A 20329-nucleotide genomic window follows, 5' to 3' on the forward strand; every position below is an offset into this window, starting at 1 on the left:
GAATTCTTTGTTAACGGCGTGAATTTGTTTTCCTGGAAATAGGAGATAGATTTTAATATTTTATATAATATTTTTAAATTTAAGTAAACATATTGTACCATTGCAAGATCCAAGCAGGCTTTCTCTACGAAGTATAGCTTACGCAGTTTTTCGGATACTGTATCCAAAAACGCCCAGTGTGGAGAGCCCGATTTCAGAGGTCGCTTGAATTCCTGTTTAGTAAAAAATTAAGTAATTGGTTTTATCTATAGTAATTGAACATTTACTTTTTTCTCTTTAAGGCTCGAGCTGTTCGCGATATCGAACAACATATCGTAGTCTTCACAAAATTTAGCGGTGTTCAAAGCTCGCTCTGATAGTTTTCTCGTTCTTACATAATCTTTAAGGCCAACTACGACCGAGTGACTGAGGGCTTGTACAGCCAAGCCAACATTCATTTCACTGAACTGTGATAGACGTATGTGTTCATACGATAATCTAGGAACGACTTGTGGCACGTGTTTCACGTCTTCCCAGTAAAGATCGACAATATCATTGAAGCTACAGAGTTGGCCATCCCAAACCGCGTTGTTTTTAAGCAGGTTATTTCTGCACGACTTAATTAGATGTGGAGCGTCAAACATGCAGTATATACGGTTCGTTCCTTCTCTGACTCGCATATCAAAATAAGGGGCCTCCATTGTAGCTCCGTATTCCTTTGAAAACATGTTCCGATTGACACTGTTTTGGTCGCATGTTATGACCTTTGGAATGAATCCGGCATCAACGATCAGATCCAACGCATTGTCTACAATAGATTTCTGCTGGACTGCAGTGAGGCCAGTGCAGAAAAAATAGCCAATTGCCTGTTTGAATCCAGACCGGATGGTTTTTATCATAAGTGTCAGAGCAGATTTTGCTCTGACCTTTGTATTCGTCGTGTCCTGTCCAGGTAATTTTGTTGGAAATCCACTGAAATAGTCCGGTTTTGCTTGATAAAAGTACGTTACTCTTTCGGATATCGCCATTTCATCCAGGAAAAGAGTAACAAGCTTCTCATCGTCCTTCATTGTGGATGCTTTCATCTTTACCAACTGGAATACCGCTGTCGAGAAGCCTTCTCGGATGTTTATACGCCCCAACCATTTGCGCACGGTACTCAAACCGGGCAATGCCATAAACTGTCGTATTTGCCGGTACGCCTTCGTTGAGCAGTACTGAAGTACGAGTGCCATGTTCTTCATGGCATCAGAATATCGAGCTCCACGGCACTTTCTATTCCTATTCTTTTGCAACTCAACAAGAATAGAATCCTGAAGTGGGTTGGTAAGAAATGCGGTTAATTTATCCTTAACTTTCTTCAATTCCAACCGTAGTTTGTGGATGACGGCATTCTTCTTGCACGTAGATTGTTTGTTCTTTCGAAGTTCTCGTTTTAGTTTTAAGTTTTCCGTCTCCAGTTCAACTAATCGATCTGCCATGAACACGTATCTTACGAGGGGGGCGACACATCTAAATCTCAATTTTAGATGCTCAAAAAATATCACACTAGCGAATCAATTTTCGAAAAATCTTCTTGCATTTCTCGCATCTACATGCATCGTGCATCATCTTTTTGCAGGAAATCTTCAGAATCGTCATCAATCTTCTTTCTATCTACTCAGCGTGCGAGCAGCTAGCCACAGCACAACACAATCTTTCCTGCAGCGTAGATAGAGTCGTCCCCCTCGGTATCTTATTGGATCGAAACAATAATCGTGATCAATATGCTCAGAAACTTTGCTAGGATTTTCACGGAGTCTGTGTGTCGTTAGAGGAATTTGTGGAGTCGAATCAGAGGAATCGTCGATAACTACCTCACCCACCACATCCATCGAATGCTCTAGGACAACTAACAACTGCTTCACTGGTTCCATCCGACTCGCTAAATTGAAAGCCAACGTCCATCGAACTAATGCCATCTAAACGTGAAAGTTGGTTCGCAACGTTCCGATTTGGAGACGGAACAGCTGTCGGTAGCAGTCTGCAGATAAGAAAAGCTTATAATATATTATTTAGAATTAATAGACATCAATTATCGCTAACCCCTGAGTTTTGCAAAGCGGATTAATGAAGTCGTCATCCTGGAAGTGATCGCTGCCAATAACTGATTCCTTCGAAAATTTCGTGACACCGCAGACGTTAATCCATTTCTCCAAGTCTCTTGAGCTGGAACCCAAGAAAATATCACTCAATAGTTCATCAAAAAACAACAGCTAGAGAAATACCTGTTTTTCACTAGAACCTTGTGAAACGTTTTTGAACTTGGACCGGAAGCAGCACTCATACAATTTTGAAACTCGCACCGTCGAAACCCCATTTCGGTTTCTGATATGAATCACTGCTGTTTCAGACAGAAATCGGTACTCAAAGTGTTCGTTCACGCAAATGCAGATATGCATGTTAATCACAAATAACTCTGCACGCTATGATTAAATAAGCCATATATAGATTATTTTACTCAAATTGGGCGTAAACTGGACGAACTAAAACACGGGAAAATTCATGTCAATTTTGCATAAAAATAAATCACATATGAACACCATTTGGGTTTGTTCGCTTTGCGCCAATCAAGATTATTTCTTTGTAGAATCTTAGTAAATTGATCTTAGCGTGCAAAGTTATGAATGCGCAGGGAGAAAAAAATAGTTCACCCGTTGACCGCTATTCTCAGCCAGGCGCCACATTGTTGTTGCAAGTTTCTTTTCCGAAGTGGCAAATCTATGTTTTAATTATCTAAGCTTCAATCTATTAACAATTGATAGGATTATGAACCGAGGTCCCATTTGAGCAACTCCCCGGCAAGGTGACAGATAATCTTAGTTTCACGTACCCACTTGCAAATAGTAGATGTCGCCACACAACGTAAACAAAGGGACTGCCCTTCACCGCCGCAATGGCATTTCTCTATGGGAAGGCAACTTTTTGTTTCACCATGTGTGGATGTCAAGCAACAAGCAAGAATGCCATGTGAAAAGAGCGATTTATGATTTTCGTGGTGAAATGAAATAAATCCAAACAAATTGGAACAGATTGATGGAAGTTTTTCTTATATAATCAAATAGAAATAAAAACACATTGGTTAATTCTATTATATTTTGCTCTTGAATATTATCAGTCTTGAGAATAATGTTTCTGAGCATACTTGTGCGGTGAAGACTTTCAATAAAAAGCCGTATAATTAAAAACAGTTTACTTCCCCATCTTTCTATTGAGGGATGAAAAAAAACACAAAATTGATTCTTATTCGCGGTGAGTAGCAGGTTTGCTGTGTGAACACTAACATTTCGTATATCCATTCAAACATGAAGAAATAAATAAAATAAATTAAAATAAGCGTCTCTCAACAAAAGATATTCATAATGAGCTTCTAAAACGAATAAATTTCAGTGATTGTCTTTTGTTACACCCGTCCGTTTAATTAACATTGTTCCCCACCAACTTGAAGTTTCAAGAAACAGATGAGGCTATCTGTTTTTATGTTCAGTATTTTATTTACTTTATTTACATATCTGCATTCGCCCTATTCAGATAACACTTCTGAAATTTGTGAGTTTGACAGAACCACCAGCACCAAATTTTCGGAGTACACTGGAAATGTACTGGACTTGTCAAGTTGCCCCCGGGTTGCATTTGAGTGATTCCAATGGATATCAGATCTTTCTCATCAAGAAACATCAGATATTGGTCTGTGAATTTTTGGGCTAGGAAGAAGATATTTTTAATTAGCAACGGATCTATAACGATACTCAAAGTAGAGGAGAAAGTTTAATTTTTTTTTTGATTAATTGCAATGAGGTTCTTACTTTTCTAGTGTAAGAATCGTAAGAACTGTACTGTGATATTATGTATCAAAGAAAACATATTTTGCGTTAGTTTGAAAAAAAAATAATTTATTGAGATCAACAATCTCCTTACTCTAATCTTCATATTTCAAGCTTATGAAAAGCGAATCCATGTTGTGGCATTTCCAAAAACTATACGTTTTTCTAGTACATACAATACTGACTGGAACTCTTACTACTTTTTCAGTCATCTTTACTTCATAACTGTTATAAAATTCACAGAATCTTATTATCTCTAGAACATAAATTATGCATGTATAGTCATTGTTATTTTCGATAATTGCCTTCAAGACTCCATATGATTCAGAGCCACATGACTTGTATTTGACTACTAAGTCAGGTCGCAACGAAGTTCCATTAATTTTTGCATGCTTTATGCATCTGATGTATTCAGGAAGATCGAACAAAATTAAATGAAAATCAAAATAAGCTTTTTTAACGACCACTGAAGACACAATTGTAATCTTGTCGATTTCATATCTGTGTTGAAGGATTGCATTGATTTGCTTAAGATTAGTTCTGTTTGTCAAGCTTAGTGTAATATTTTTGAAGTTACCACAAGTTTTTGTCTGTGATTTGCAATTCTTAAAATTGGCTTCAAACTGAAGGCAGCTCATTTTCGTAATCGGTCCATTATCCTCAATGATTTTAGGATAGTGTGTGACGTGATGTACTGTGTTTGTAGGCTTGGTTAAAGGAAAGCAAATTTTAAAGTTTGTTTGAAAATTGTTTATGGTGTTTTTAAAATCTTCGATCATATCAGTTGTTAGCGTGTTCGAGAAGGAATAGAACGTTATTTTCAGAATATCACGTATGATGTTCATGAAATGTACATTTTACGATAACAAATCAGTAAAAGGAAAGGAGTCGCTCGAAGAAAGAGCCACATCTGTGAGGCAGATTGACTTAGTGCATGACCAGTAGTTTTCAAGCTCTAGGCTGAAAAATTGGCACTTGGCTTATCTTTACTCTCCGCTGTACCGTAATCGAAATTGGAGATTCTCGAGTTTAACTCAATTTCAGTAAGAGATTTGGAAATGTTGACAAAATCATTAAGGATTTTCTTGATAGCTAGAGGGATTATCCCCTCTAACACATCATGCATGGGATCGAATGTATGATGTAACATGCTCTACAGAAAATGTTTGATTGCGGAGGCATTAATTCCAAAAGCTCATGAATGGCAGCGGTGTCACCAAGAATGTGAACCAAAGTAGCTCGAACTGTAAAACTCTTACCATTCATTTGTATAGTGCTCCCCTGATCAGACTGTAGCGTGATTAAATCTTTGATTAAAGGTTCAACGATTTGTTTGATTCCGTATTTTTTAACCGTTTTACATTTCACCACTAGGCAAACATAAACACGGTCGACTGTTGAATTGATTTTATCTGCGATATTTTGCAACTTGAATGAAAAAATTGTCAATTTTTGTTTGGCTTTTCGTGAACCGAGAGGATTGCAAGTTTCTACGTCATCTACATGAAGGGAGATTCGTAGAGCGAATGGGTATTTTTGAAGAAACTCGTTAGTTCTGAATAGAGCACCGTCCTTAAAACTATTTAGCACATTACGATGCCCTTGCTCGTCGCTCCTAATTTCTCTTGCGCAAGAATTTTTCATAATCAAGGAAAGAGTATCATTAATAGGAATGTAGTGCATGGTATCCTTAACCGTGTTGTTTTTCTTAATAACTCGAATCACCTTCCTGATCTTTCTACTGCTTTCTCGTTGATAACGAATAGTTCGTAACACAAACGAAGTGACAGACGACTAACTGGCGAAGAAATCAATTAAAATAATGTGGTTCGCTGTAATAGAATTTTCTTAGAAGCTTGTGCCATCATCCACCAGATGGGATAGTATTTTTGTTTTGGTTTTGCACAAAGTTGATTTGTGTACAATGATTCTTTGACAGTGTGCAAAGAGTGTATATCATTTTGTCATTTTTATATGCATTCCAGTTTTGAGTAGAGTGAAAGAGATAGAACCAAAACATTCTAGTACATTTGGGGAAAATGCTAGTTCAATCCAGTAGTAGCAACAATCAATACGAAACTAACGATTTTAAATTTTCTCACCACTTTAGTAGCCTATTGGTCCCAAGCAAACGATTAACGTACCCCATTCTAGTCGAAATTCTAGTACTACGCAATGTTTGTTTTGATTCGCTATGAAAGTTTGACAGATAAAATGAGGGGTTATTGGTTTTTCCTATGTTTCGAGGGGTGAATCGATTAGCTTGGGACCGAAGAGAGTACCAGAGCTGAGCCAAAAAGTTGAGCACGTTATTTCGGGACCTTCTAGTCTTAGAGTTACCTCTATGATATTACTGTTCGGATTCCTAACGTCGGTGTACACATCAGATATCGACATTTCGTTGATCAGCTTGATCACATCGTTGTCAGTGGTATCCAGATTTTTTGAAGTTAGCAAGTTTTTCACAAGACCCAAAACGAACCGTTGATAGTTATCCAAGATGTTGTTAGAATGTTCCATGAACATTTTGATTTTGGTTTCTGTTAAAGAAACATCACAACGCATCGTTGTAATAAAAGACGAAGCGATCCCATGTAACTCTTCGCGTGAGACCGAACCCGTAAAATAATTAGGATTCGTGATTCCTTCGTCATTCATGAAACCAATTTCGTTCTCGACTTCCATTGGTTCCTGCGGATCAGAAGGATTTTCACACTCCGATCTTGGCTTTGTGTGGGGCTTGTGATGCCTTAGAGCAACCGTAACGGTACGCTGCTAAACACATTTTAGCAGCCCTCATCATAGCGCAGCTACCGTATCGGGGGTTGCCATACGAGTAACTAAAATAGCAGTCGGCTTCTCGGTGAGAAGCGCGTTACCAAATTTAGCAGCGCGATAGCAGCGCGGGAGAAAGGTTGCTATTCGTAGAAATGTCAAAATGCTCACTACCGGTACGGACTACGGCGAGTAAATTGATAACCGCGATAGCAGCGACCGGTGTGGAGAAGAGTGATTAAACTAAAATGAGAGCGCTGTGCGCTGTTAAAATAGTCGCGCAAATGACAACGACCGTTACGGTTGCTCTTAATATGTGGTCCTTAATTCGCTTGAAGCACGTAAAAATGGTGCCGCAGTTAGCACATCGTAAAGGCACTGAATTCCTCAAGCTCGTATTAAGTTTATGAATTTGCTTGATGTGTGTTTTCAACTCTTCGACATAACCTGGTATGAACGAAGTGCATCCGGTCACGGGGCAATGGAGACCTTTTATGAGTTTTTAACAATGTTAAACAGCACAAACTGATATTAATTAAAAAAAAAACTTACCAGCAAGCTTCTCAAAAGTTTCTTTGTCCAGAATTTTCGATAATTGGTCCATTTTCTACGAGTTTCACGAAACAAAAACGCAACGATGCTTAAAACAAACCGCCAGCAAAGAACTTTCAAGCAAATGCAAAATGGAGAAAGCAGAGAAACCTGAAAATTGTCCTTTCTGAATAGTTACTACTTTTAACGCATTTTTGATTTGTTGATGAATTTATGAAAATGCATATTTATTACTCCCTATTGTGAACTTAAAATTACTCATCTTTTGACGTATACGTTGTATACTGAAAAATACGTAAAATATATACTTATAAAATGAGTATTCCAGATTGACTGTGTATACCGAAATCATGGTAGATTTAACGGTTTTAAATGTAGTTATACCAACAATCAATACGAAACTAACGATTTTAAATTGGCTCACTACTTGACTAGCCTATTGGTCCCAAGCAAACGGTTAACGTACCCCATTCTAGTCGAAATTCTAGTTCTACGCAATGTTTGTTTTGATTCGCTATGAAAGTTTGACAGATAAAATGAGGGGTTATTGGTTTTTCCTATGTTTCGAGGGGTGAATCGATTAGCTTGGGACCGAAGAGAGTACCATCAGAGCTGAGCCAAAAAGTTGAGCACGTTATTTCGGGACCTTCTAGTCTTAGAGTTACCTCTATGGTTATACCAACAATCAATACGAAACTAACGATTTTAAATTGGCTCACCACTTTAGTAGCCTATTGGTCCCAAGCAAACGATTAACGTACCCTATTACTACACTATGTTTGTTTTGATTCGCTATGAAAGTTTGACAGATAACATCAGGGGTGTGTGGATTCATGCAGAACATGCAGGGGTGAGTGAAATAGCTTGGGACTGCTTGGGACCGTTGTTCTGGTACTGAGTGAGCCAAAAATAATAATGATTTTCTTCGGGACCCAGTGGTCTTAGAGTTACCTCTATGGTTATACCACAAACGAAGTGACAGACGACTAACTGGCGAAGAAATCCATTTAAATAATGTGGTTCACTGTAGTAGAATTTTCTTGGAAGCTTGTGCCATCATCCACCAGATGGGTTAGTTTTTTTGTTTTGATTTGAACAAAGTTGATTTTGTGTACAATGATTCTTTGACAGTGTGCAAAGATTCCTTTTCATTTTGTCATTTTTTTATGCATTTCAGTTTTGAGTAGAGTGAAAGAGATAGAACCAAAACATTCTAGTACATTTGGTGAAAATGCTAGTTCAATCTAGTAGTAGTGTTGCCATGTGGTACAATCCAGAAGTAGTGGTGTTGCCATGTGGTACACTGAAAAATTGCAATAGCAGGTTAGTCACCAAAGTTTTCGAGCCGCTCCGTCTGTCACTTCGTTTGTGGTTATACCAACAATCAATACGAAACTAACAATTTCAAATTGGCTCACCACTTTAGTAGCCTATTGGTCCCAAGCAAACGATTAACGTACCCTATTCTAGTCGAAATTCTAGTACTACGCAATGTTTGTTTTGATTCGCTATGAAAGTTTGACAGATAAAATGAGGGGTTATTGGTTTTTCCTATGTTTCGAAGGGTGAATCGATTAGCTTGGGACCGAAGAGAGTACCAGAGCTGAGCCAAAAAGTTGAGCACGTTATTTCGGGACCTTCTAGTCTTAGAGTTACCTCTATGGTTATACTGAAAATAAGTGTTTTCTGCAAAATAGTATTCCTAACTATTATCTTTGTTTCAGTGTACGTTTATGAATCACATTATAATAATGCTATTAGGACCTTTGTTTCATCTCGTGTTTCACGTGGAATAGAAAAACTAAAACTCATAATAGTGAGTTGGAAATGCTATACTAATATGAACATGAAGCTTTAGAAATTCCTATGGATCCAACATCTAACTGGGAAGTGGGATATGAGAAAGTTTCATTTACGATGACTGTAATCAATCGCTCTGCTTCTGGTATGGAGTTGACGAATTAATTGCGATTCCAGGAGTACACCAAGGCAAAAGCTTATTCAAAATTCTGTCAAATCCGACATGCGATATTACAAGCACAGACAAACAGACATAACACATTGAATATTTCTCACTGTAAAAATCGTCGTTAAAAAATATCCGCCATCTGTTGAGTACACTGTGGTAGGTAGTACGCTGAACAGATGGCGGTAGTGTGAAAACGTCAAACGCAAGGGAATTGACTATGCGCGCCACAGGTGGCGGTATTACCAACTAAGATACTTTTAAATTGACCGATAAATGCTTGTTCGATGAACATCTTGCGAGTGTTATGTCTGTTTGTCTGTGTTACAAGCGTGAATTTGGACGAGGATTTCGATCCAATTGCGGATCAACCACTTGAATTGCCAAGTGCTAAATTGGACGATTTACGCAAACTGATGCCATATGTCAAGCAAAAAGATTATTTTGCAACATTGCAACAGAAAAAAACAGGAAGAAGAACAATAACACGGTTGTAGACCACTTTGATGTGGAGCTCGCTCGGGATCTCGATTCACTGGAGGACAGCGATGTAGATTTGATCGAATAACATGAATGAATGTAAATTATTGATGAACAGCTTGAGCTAATAAATGTAAAACGAATGATGTAGAATGAAAAAAAAAAGAGTTTGTTTATAAAAATATACCGAATATTAAAAAATATGCAAATTTTCCATACACTTACATTTTTCCTGCATACATCAGAAAAAAAAATGGACAAGTTCTTATTATAAACGTTGTTTACTTAATAAATTGGCAGAATAGTAGTTTTAATCCCATCAACAATTACAAATAATGATGTAGTTCTAGACAAACATTTCAAAAGGTCCTATCTGTCATTGAAGCTGATTGGAGAAAAATTGATTTGAACTTTTGCAATATATTTTTAAATGCCTTTTTTAATTACGACATAAAACGATAATCTTTTGTATTATCAAATGCTTAGGAAACACATAGAATTCGACTGAAGTGTATGTTTCTTCGTTTTATTCATAATTTTCAGGTTTAATTCGTGGTTTTGTTACATAGGACCTTGGGCTTTTTTCTGTATCAGTTAGAACCTGTCAAATTGGTCTGATTGCAAAGTTAATGTTACTTAGGACCTTGGTAAGAATACGGTTTAGAGGTCAGATAATTACAACTACATCATTATTTGTAATTGTTGATGGGCTTGAAACTACTATTCTGCCAATTTATTAAGTAAACAACGTTTATAATAAGAACTTGTCCATTATTTTTTTTCTGATGTATGCAGGAAAAATGTAAGTGTATGGAAAATTTGCATATTTTTTAATATTTGGTATATTTTTATAAACAAACTCTTTTTTTTTCATTCTGCATCATTCGTTTTACATTTATTAGCTCAAGCTGTTCATCAATAATTTACATTCATTCATGTTATTCGATCAAATCTACATCGTTGTCCTCCAGTGGATTGAGATCCACATCAAAGTGGTCTACAACCGTATTATTGTTCTTCTTCCTGTTTTTTTCTGTTGCAATGTTGCAAAATAATCTTTTTGCTTGACATATGGCATCAGTTTGCGTAAATCGTCCAATTTAGCACTTGGCAATTCAAGTGGTTGATCCGCAATTGGATCGAAATCCTCGTCCAAATTCACGCTTGTAATATCGCATGTCGGATTTGACAGAATTTTGAATAAGCTTTTGCCTTGGTGTACTCCTGGAATCGCAATTAATTCGTCAACTCCATACCAGAAGCAGAGCGATTGATTACAGGCATCGTAAATTAAACTTTCTCATATCCCACTTCCCAGTTAGATCTTGGATCCATAGGAATTTCTAAAACTTCATGTTCATATTAGTATAGCATTTCCAACTAACTATTATGAGTTTTAGTTTTTCTATTCCACGTGAAACACGAGATGAAACAAAGGTCCTAATAGCATTTGTATTTTTTTTTTGGTTGAATGACAGATTGGACTGTAAACATGTTTAAGGTCCAATCAGAGAGCTGTGCGATATTATAAAAACTTTCAAATTGGACGTTTTTTTCACATATTTTTATAATTTTCTGAATATTGATAATTAAAATTTCTAGAACAATACTTAGAGATGGTGAGCTCTGCAGTATAGAGAAGCATTAAACTCGATTTGTTTACAAATGTCAGATAGGACCTTTTGAAATGTTTATCTAGAGTTGTAATTATCTGACCTCTAAACCGTATTCTTACCAAGGTCCTAAGTAACATTAACTTTGCAATCAGACCAATTTGACAGGTCCTAACTGATACTGAAAAAAGCCAAAGGTCCTATGTAACAAAACCACGAATTAAACCTGAAAATTATGAATAAAACGAAGAATCATACACTTCAGTCGAATTCTATGTGTATCCTATGCATTTGAGAATACAAAAGATTATCTTTTATGTCGTAATTGAAAATGGCATTTAAAAATATATTACAAAAGTTCAAATCAATTTTTCTCCAATCAGCTTCAATGACAGATAGGACCTTTTGAAATGTTTGTCTAGATATGGTTTCTTCGGTTAATTATCAACCGAAGAAACCATATAATCTACAAACAAGACAACCAGAGTGGCGAGATGGACCGTGATAAAGCCCTACAGTAAAAGTATGGACGTCTGTCAAAAGTTGTTCCAATCGAACCGTCAAAATGCACCGCTTTGCTCGATTGGAACAGCTTTTATTCAAGGTGACTACAAATAGGTGCTCTAATGTGTCAAATTCACGATTCAGCCATGTTGGATTTTTGTATGGGACAGCGACCGAGTTTGTTTACAATTTGTTCTAAAACCGCACATTTCCCCCCCGCGACCTCCTCGCCTATATAGTGACAAAGCTGTATCACCATTTATATACCCACCATGCTTTTTTTCAGTTTTGTGGTGACAGTCGTCCATACTTTTAATGAGGGCTTTAGTCTAAGCCTAAGAGGGCCGTCCAACATTCAGGACACACAGCAAAGAAAAAAAAAGAGCCTGACCATTACTGCGATTGTCAAACTATATCATGGTTTGTTGTTTTTCGTTGTTTGGTGCATCGTTTCATTTGTGACAAAAATTTTGGTTTTGCGTTAAACGAAATTACTTACTAGTAAAAGTATAGTAACTATAGTTAACGGTTTATGTTGTTAGAAATGCCTTCACAAAAAAGTAAGTTAATAAAGGTAAAATCTGAGACAGTAACAGCAGCTGCCTCCACACCGATTCAAATCAAACCCGAACCATTGGACATAAAGCCGCTCGGTGCTTACGTTGATGATCGCGTCGAATTGATCCGGCAAGCTTTCACGTGCTTGAAACCGAAGGAAGTCAAATGCCTTGTTCCGGATTTTCTGCAGGGCAAATCCATCGAATCCATCCAGGAACAATGCTTGGATGAGATGCTTGGAATATCTACGAAGCGGCTATTAGCGATCATCAACAATACCAAGTGTCCAACGGATACCGAATCATCTTCGGACGAGGATGAGAAATTTATTGGTAAGTAGTTTTTAAAATTTTAATGTTACCTATTGGAGGAGTAATTTTATGTAAAAATGACTATGAAATTTGTTGTAGAACATATATCGTTGGATGAAATTTCGTCAGATTCTGAGGTAGAAATTGCCAAACCAGCAGCGAAGAAGATCAAGTCAAAAGATATTAAGTTGAAGAAAACCAAGGCAGCAGGTTAGTGAAGATTTCGAGCTATAGCTGAATTTTATTGAAGTCGAAGAATTAAATCGTCTGGCACGTACCGTAATTCCACACCTTGAATCAAGCTCTCGCCGAAACCAGTAACGGTTAGATTACCTGGTTTCAGAAATCCAAATTTCCTCCCGTAAACGGTTGCGTATTTGATGAGTTGTCGGTTTGATTTTATGTTCCGTGGTATCGAGATTGGAAAGCAATATTTCCGAAGCAACAGATAGTACATGACATCGTCATAGCTGGTTGTGATGAGGACCGGACAGGGTAATTTTCTTCTGGACAGTTTTTCAGATTCACATGAAGTTTTTGATGTACAAAGGATGATGGCATTAGCTTTGCAATTGTTGCTGGCATATTCAATACACTGACTTAAGATGTGTTGCTTCTGCTGCAGTTGTATCGGCACCGCACCAATTTTATGGATTGTGGTTTGATTGAGCTCTTTGAGACTGAATTTGAGTGGCTCTAGTAGATCAGGATTTGTGATGAAAACGTCAACCTGATGCACAATATCTTCATTGCGTAATTGATTCAAATTAGATAGTTCGAACAGTACTGATTTGCAATATTCTTTACATTGCCTGATAACACCGGCATCCTGGGTAATAACTCCAGCCACGTGTTGAATATTATGTTTGATGCAGGGGTCTACTACAGACGGGGCAAGTTTAGCTATGGTTCGAATTGTTCGGTTTTCGATTTGGTGAAACTGAATTAATTCATCCAAATCATGAATTACCATATGGCTTTCCATGTCAGGTATCACAATGTAATGGCAATTGTTATTAAGAGCCATTACACATTCTTGTTTATCGTTCTCGTCAAATCTCCACTTGCTGTTCAAAGCCTTAATTATTAAGCGATCATAAGGATGCAGTCTCAGCGGAGGACTGTAAAAGATACCAACATTGTTTATGCTGCAAACGTCGGTATTAAGATAGTTTTGCTTTTAAGAAATTCAATTACCTGATGTCATCGTTATTCCTTACGCAACATTGCATGAATTTTCCATTGATTTTGCATACTTTCAGTTCAATTTGCTCTATTTTTACAACATCGTTCGGTTTCAATCTTGTCAGTTGTTTCTTCAAATTTGTAACATATATAACAGTGTCAATCTTTTTATTCTCATACTTTGTATCGGACGTTAAAAAGATTCTTTGTCCTGGAACAATTTCAATCGGACCTCGATTCCTGTCGAACTTCAATCGACAACTTTTGCCACTCAGTTCGCACGCAATCCCGATCACGGGTTTCCAAGGAACTGTTTCCGTAGAATACACGTTGATGGCTTGATTGGACACATCCAGTATTTTTTCATTTTCAATCTTCGTGTACAACCCAAATCGAAGGAATAGGATTTTAACTCCCATGCGAAGCAATTTTGCTACGTTATCAACCGTCATAGTGTGGTTTATTTCAATCGCCAATTTTTGCCACAAGAACGTATTTTCAGCAACGAAAGTCATTGTATACTATATTTTTTTGTTGCAGAACCTAAATCGAACGAGAAACCCAACAAGAATGGTGACAAGAAAGGTAAGTTGAAACAATCTAAATTAGCCTCAGCTTACTAAGTTTGATGTTTTTCTTTCATATCAGGTGAAAAAGAAATGACCGTTCTAGAACTACTTGAACTGCAAGCACGTGCTAGGGCAATCCGTTCTCAGCTTGCTCTTGAACCGGTAACGAAAATTGAACTAGACTCTGATCAAGATGCCGAAAATGCTTCTGATACTGGCCGAGAGCCATCCAAGGCTGCAGAGAAAACTAACGAAAAATCTAAACCGGATAGTACCAGCAGTGCTAAACTGTCTGGTGACTCACCGGCTACAGAACAACCCAAGCGAGTGCGATTGAAAAGGAACTTCCGTATTCGTCAGGTAGGTGAGGAAGATCCCCATGAGGAAACATCTCAATCATCAGTCCCGGAACAACCACCTGTTCGAAAATCGAGAAGCAAGTCCAAGGAAAAAGTAGTGGAATCACCGAAGACATTAAGTGATGCTCATCAAGCAAAACCAGAAGAAGAAGTACAAGATCCGAAAAGTAGAGATAGTTCACCGGAAGTGATTCCTGTTATACCGAGTCCGGAAACTCTATGCATATCGTCCGATTCGGAAGACGAAAAAGTAAAAAAAGCTAAATCATCGATATTCGTTGACAACATCGAAGAGTTGGAAAAACAACTGAAAGAAAAGCAAGTACAAACGTCTGCACCCAAACAAGATCACAAAGATGAACCGGAAGAAGGTGAACTTACCGAAGAGGACAAGTCACCAAAACGCAATAGGAAAGAATCCGTCAAATCAAACACTGGAAAAAGCGAACACACAGAAGCGGAAAGCCCCAATAACGAAGAACATCCTGTAGCAAACTTGGAACAAGACGAAGAGCTCGATTACGAAGTGAAAGAAATTTCAGACTCCGAACCGGAAACAACTACTCAGCGTAACGATTCTGCTAAAACCGATAAAGATGAAGCCGAAAAAGCTGCTTCGGTCGATAACAGCGAAAGTGAACCGGAAAGTGCAACCAGCAACGATGATGATAAGGATAAATCGTCCAGTGATGAACATGATGATGACGATCATGATCCAGACGTTGTAGAAATACACGATTCAAGCGATGAAACACTACTGGAGCAGAAAATGACAGACGATGAACCGGAAAAATCGTGGGGTTCGCGCTGGCTTCAAAGTAAGCGAGTGGCAAAGGTAATGGCTGCATCTCGTTTAGGCAACAAAGTTCGTGATAAACTCAAGGAGAAGAAAAAGCAAAAGCAACAGCAAGAGCAAGAGGAGGAAGAAGCAAGGAAAGTTGAATCACCGGAACCACCGGTAGAACCGGAAGTGCCATCCAATGTGGAGGTTGGTTCTGTCGAGCATTACAAGGAACTGGTTGCAAAAGCCGGAGAATCTACATCAACAGACAAGGTGGATGCTGAAGTTACAGAGAAAGTCGACAGGACACAGGATAAAAAGTAAGAAATATAATGTAAGTACCTACCTACGTTCATCTACTATTTGATCTTGTCCACTATGTTCCGGTTGCCTGTTCAGGAACTTAAAAGAAAGCCATAATGCTTGCGTTACATTTGAAGAGGGCTTATCAGCTTTTGTAAATAAATCCTGTAATGCCCTTTTCGCCTATGCAAATCAACAAAACCATCCGTTAAGCCTGGTACGCAGCTGAAAAGAAAACGGAAAAGTAATTTTTGAGGAATATTCCCAAAAGTAAATTTGACAGCTATAGGGAGGTGTCTTTTGCTAAATTTTGAGTTCATAGGTAGGTGTCGTCTAATTTTAAAATCAACAATTATCAATTTTTATGTTGTTAAAATGCATCCAAAACATCATTTTTACAACAAACGTTAAAATTACCTAACGGAATAATTGGTCAGACTATTATTCCGCAAGGAAAATGAAATTGCATTCAGAATGCGCCACCTTCATATCGATCACGATACTAATGTAATCGATCTTTCCTTTACCGATTTCTTTTGAACTGCGTACTGGGTCAAGAAATGCTAAGGAAAAGAAATTTCTTTAGCATTCCGTGTCCTATCCCGTAGCACGTAAAAACGTCATTACTTTTCAGTTGCGTACCAGGCTTTTAGCCTGGTACGCAGCTGAAAAGAAAACGGAAAAGTAATTTTGAGGAATATTCCCAAAAGTAAATTTGACAGCTATAGGAAGGTGTCTTTTGCTAAATTTTGAGTTCATAGGTAGGTGTCGTCTAATTTTAAAATCAACAATTATAAATTTTTATGTTGTTAAAATGCATCCAAAACATCATTTTTACAACAAAAGTTAAAATTACCTAACGGAATAATTGGTCAGACCATTATTCCGCAAGGAAAATGAAATTGCATTCCGAATGCGCCACCTTCATATCGATCACGATACTAATGTAATCGATCTTTCCTTTACCGATTTCTTTTGAACTGCGTACTGGGTCAAGAAATGCTAAGGAAAAGAAATTTCTTTAGCATTCCGTGTCCTATCCCGTAGCACGTAAAAACGTCACTACTTTTCATCTGCGTACCAGGCTTTTATGGGGAAACTCTCCCCTTACCGATAGTGTTCATAGCTTGCTTAGTTTTCTTATGTGAACTTAGATTCGCGCTAAATTTTCTCCATGTGATGGTAGTGTTATGTCGTTTTCGTTTTTGCGGTGTAGCTACACCGGTGCTACACTGCCGTACACCGAAATAATTTAGGGTGTAGATATAGGATGCACCTTTGTTTACAAACAAATTATGTTGAGCTGTTAAAGACTCGCGCTTATTCCTGCTTACACTACACCGGTGCTACACCGCAAAAACGAAAACGACATTAGTATGCGTGGGCGAGCTACCAGTTACGTCAATTGAATTATTTACAAAACCTGATACATCTTTTCGACAAAATAATCGAGAATTCTTACCTAAAATAAGTATTTATTGGGTACTTTGATGTACTGACTTTGAGTTAATTTCATGAATGGTGTTTATTTTTATCATACTTTCAAAAAATCCACAGTCTATATTTTGTTATGGGATGAAAGTAGGAAACTCTGTGGATCAGATTTTTATTTCGTGTTGTTTTTCTGTTATGTGAAACAGTAAGTTTCCTCTGGACGAAAATGTGATTGCGGGTTACATTCGAAAAAAATGAAAAAAAAAATAGATAATTTCATGCTAATTAGTGCATGCAAATGATGATATACACCCATATTCTCGTTTTTGTTCAAACCGTGTTTTCCATACAAAAATTTTCTTTTTCCATCGATTTGTTTTCCATTGATCTTGTTTTCCGTACTGAGTATCAATGCTACCGACGCCAGGGAGGCAGATCCCATATCTGGAACCTACCTATCGACCCATCAGATTTCATGGACGGACCAACGGCTTCACTTCCCTTCCGAAGAAAGGCGCGATTAGATGATGTAATGAAATTGGGTTGTTAGCGGAATGCTTAAATAAAACAGCAAAAAAAGGTTATCTTCCATATAATTCCACTTAATTAATTTTGGTATCCATGACAGATACGTATTTCGACTACAATGTGCAGTCTTCATCAGTGTCATTCCCACTAAACTGCCGCTCTTCACATGTCCGTCCCATAGCGAAAATCGGTAAGCCGAGAAAATCGCGTTTTAAGTTTGCTTCTTACCATTGCTTCTTATGTGATGGGACAACCAATGTGACTGTCTTTCCAAACTTTTTCAGAACAAAGTTGATGAGTTCATCCAGCATTATTAAAATATGGGTAATTAGCTATCATTTGCATTGAAAAACTCAGTTTTGACAAAAACGACTATGGGACCGACATGCGAAGAGCGGCAGTAAAGAACTTATCAAAAGCTAACCCCCTTACGTACTAATCCCATTGGTAAAAAAGTCACAGGTATAAAAATGAAACTACAATGTGTTGAATCGGAACCTACCTAACTAATAAAAACTAAAGATTTAAGTAAACTAAAGGAGAAAAATCTATTCAAATCTCTAATAAGGAAAATCTCAAAGGCTTGGAAAGGCGTGTTTAGAGATTTTATGCCTCAGAAAATTCCGATAGCGGCGACTGAGATTGAACCTAGGCCCTTTGGAGTGAGAGGCAATCACGCTTACCACTACACCACCGACGCCGCTGTGATATTGTATATTTTCTGTATATTGAGCGCCTTCTGAGCGATCAAAGTGAAAAATTAGCCAAAAAGCAATTTTTCACAAAAGTATTTTCGGCCGCGTCCTGTGTTGAGCAAATGTGCTGATTTTCTACACAGATGACATACAGAAAGCGAATTATGGATGTGGAACAATTTGTGAAGATTGCTGAAAATGGGACAGCAGTGCATAGTCACTGACTTAGTACCTCGTTGTCGATGTCTTGCACCAGCACCAGAGTTGATAATAGAAGAGTTACGCAGAGTGAAGCTTGCAACACTGATGTCGATCAATGAGCATTTTTTTTTATTTTGGCAACAATGTTACAGTTACTCCTTTGTTTGATAGCCGCGTCGTAGTACGCCTACGAATAGGCACTGACGTTGGGTGCGCCGCAAATCACTCTTATTTTATTTATTTTTACGTAGGTAGATTTATTTGGGTTTGCAATGTAATTATACTATTGAAATAATTCAGAAAGTGCCCAACAGTGCTCCTTCTATTTGCGTGACTAGCTTTCACTGTTGTTTTCATTGAGATATTACTCAGGGAACATTTTTTTTCAGAAAGAAAACGTGCACCGCTCGGAAAAGTGTTTGCATTTCTATGAGCTCATAAAAAATCGTAAAAATACCGTAAAACATCGAGTGATTTCGTGCAAAACCAATGATATTTGGTTTCCCGCACCGCCGTGCGCTATATAAAGTGGAAATTTTGTTGAATTCCGGCTACGAACATACAAAGCTGAATAAGTGAAAACTTTCTCTCGTGGAAGAGCCAACATGGCCATGGCGGTTCAATTAGTATAGAAGATAGGATGGATGTAATAAGGGTGGTATTCAGTGGAGAAAACCAAAGAAGGAAATCTTAAATTAGCCTCTAAGTGAAAAAAAATAGTTTTAAGAAAGGAAAAAGCATCAGTTGGTTTTAAATAAAGAGCTAATAGAAGTTAATTTTAAGTAAATAACCAAAAATCTACGGTGAAAAAATCGGAAAGAAAAGATGCCGCAAACAAGCCAACCGGTCACAACCCGGTCGCAGAGTAGAAAAACTGGGTCATCGGCAGCAGGAGGAGCAAGGCGGGAACCGTCAGGCTTACGTACAGCAGCAGGAAAAGCGGTAATCAACGCAACCATGGATGCACCAAACAACACAAAAATCACGCCATCGAAGGTAGTTTATCTTGAATCGATCAAGTATGACGTCATCCAGCATCCCAAGTCATCCAGCAGCAGTCGAAAAAATCCTGATCGACGCCGGGTTTGCGCGGTGTAGCGAAATTACGAAGATCGGCAAATTTCGGTTCAAGCTGGAGCTGGAATCAGTAGCGGACTTCACTCAGCTGGAAGGAATCAATCTGGAGTCGAAGAACCTGAAGATATTCATTCCGCAGGGCCACAAATAAACGTCGATCTTCATCTCCAATGTGCCGCGAGAATTCACGGAGGAGGAGATGAGTGCGTCTATCATCGCCAGTGTTCCAGTTAAGAAGGTCGAGCGGATCAGGAAAAAGGACAGAGAAGGCAAGCTAGTGGACACGAGGAACGTTAAGGTGATTGTGCACGCGAGGGAGGCACCTGACTCGATCAAGCTGTATGGAGTCAACTTTCGTGCAGAACTTTATATCTTCTCTGTAAAGCAGTGTAAACACGAAGACCAGATGCACAGGACGAGCACAATGCAGGAAGTGTGGGAAAGCACATGAGCTGGACAAAGAATGCGACAGCCCTCTTCGCTGCACAAATTGCCAACAAGACCACCCAGCAAATGATAGGAACTGTCCTGAACGCGGACGAAGAAGTAGGATCCTGAAGAAGATGCTGACAGACCGAGTGCCGTATGCAGAAGCG

The 20329-nt window shown here is 38.2% G+C and overlaps 2 protein-coding genes across 2 annotated transcripts; one reads left to right on the forward strand and one right to left on the reverse strand.

Annotated features, from left to right (window-relative positions):
- Positions 1-12163: 12163 nt before the first annotated feature.
- LOC135708730 (DNA ligase 1) lies at positions 12164-15840 on the forward strand. Its single transcript, XM_065230840.1, has 4 exons — positions 12164-12622; positions 12701-12811; positions 14327-14371; positions 14435-15840. The coding sequence occupies exons 1-4, from the start codon at positions 12265-12267 to the stop codon at positions 15817-15819; spliced, it is 1899 nt and encodes a 632-aa protein (XP_065086912.1). The 5' UTR covers positions 12164-12264; the 3' UTR covers positions 15820-15840.
- Positions 12843-14301, reverse strand: LOC135708727 (uncharacterized). The gene is made up of 2 exons (XM_065230837.1): positions 13799-14301; positions 12843-13722 (listed from the first exon to the last, which is right to left on the reverse strand). Exons 1-2 carry the CDS (start codon positions 14299-14301, stop codon positions 12843-12845), a joined length of 1383 nt encoding a protein of 460 aa, XP_065086909.1.
- Positions 15841-20329: the final 4489 nt, after the last annotated feature.

This window comes from Ochlerotatus camptorhynchus, unplaced genomic scaffold, assembly GCF_037179485.1.
Source record: "Ochlerotatus camptorhynchus isolate MF236.1 unplaced genomic scaffold, CSIRO-AGI_Acam_v1.1 ptg000333l, whole genome shotgun sequence".
NCBI classification, from domain to species: Eukaryota; Metazoa; Arthropoda; class Insecta; order Diptera; family Culicidae; genus Ochlerotatus; species Ochlerotatus camptorhynchus.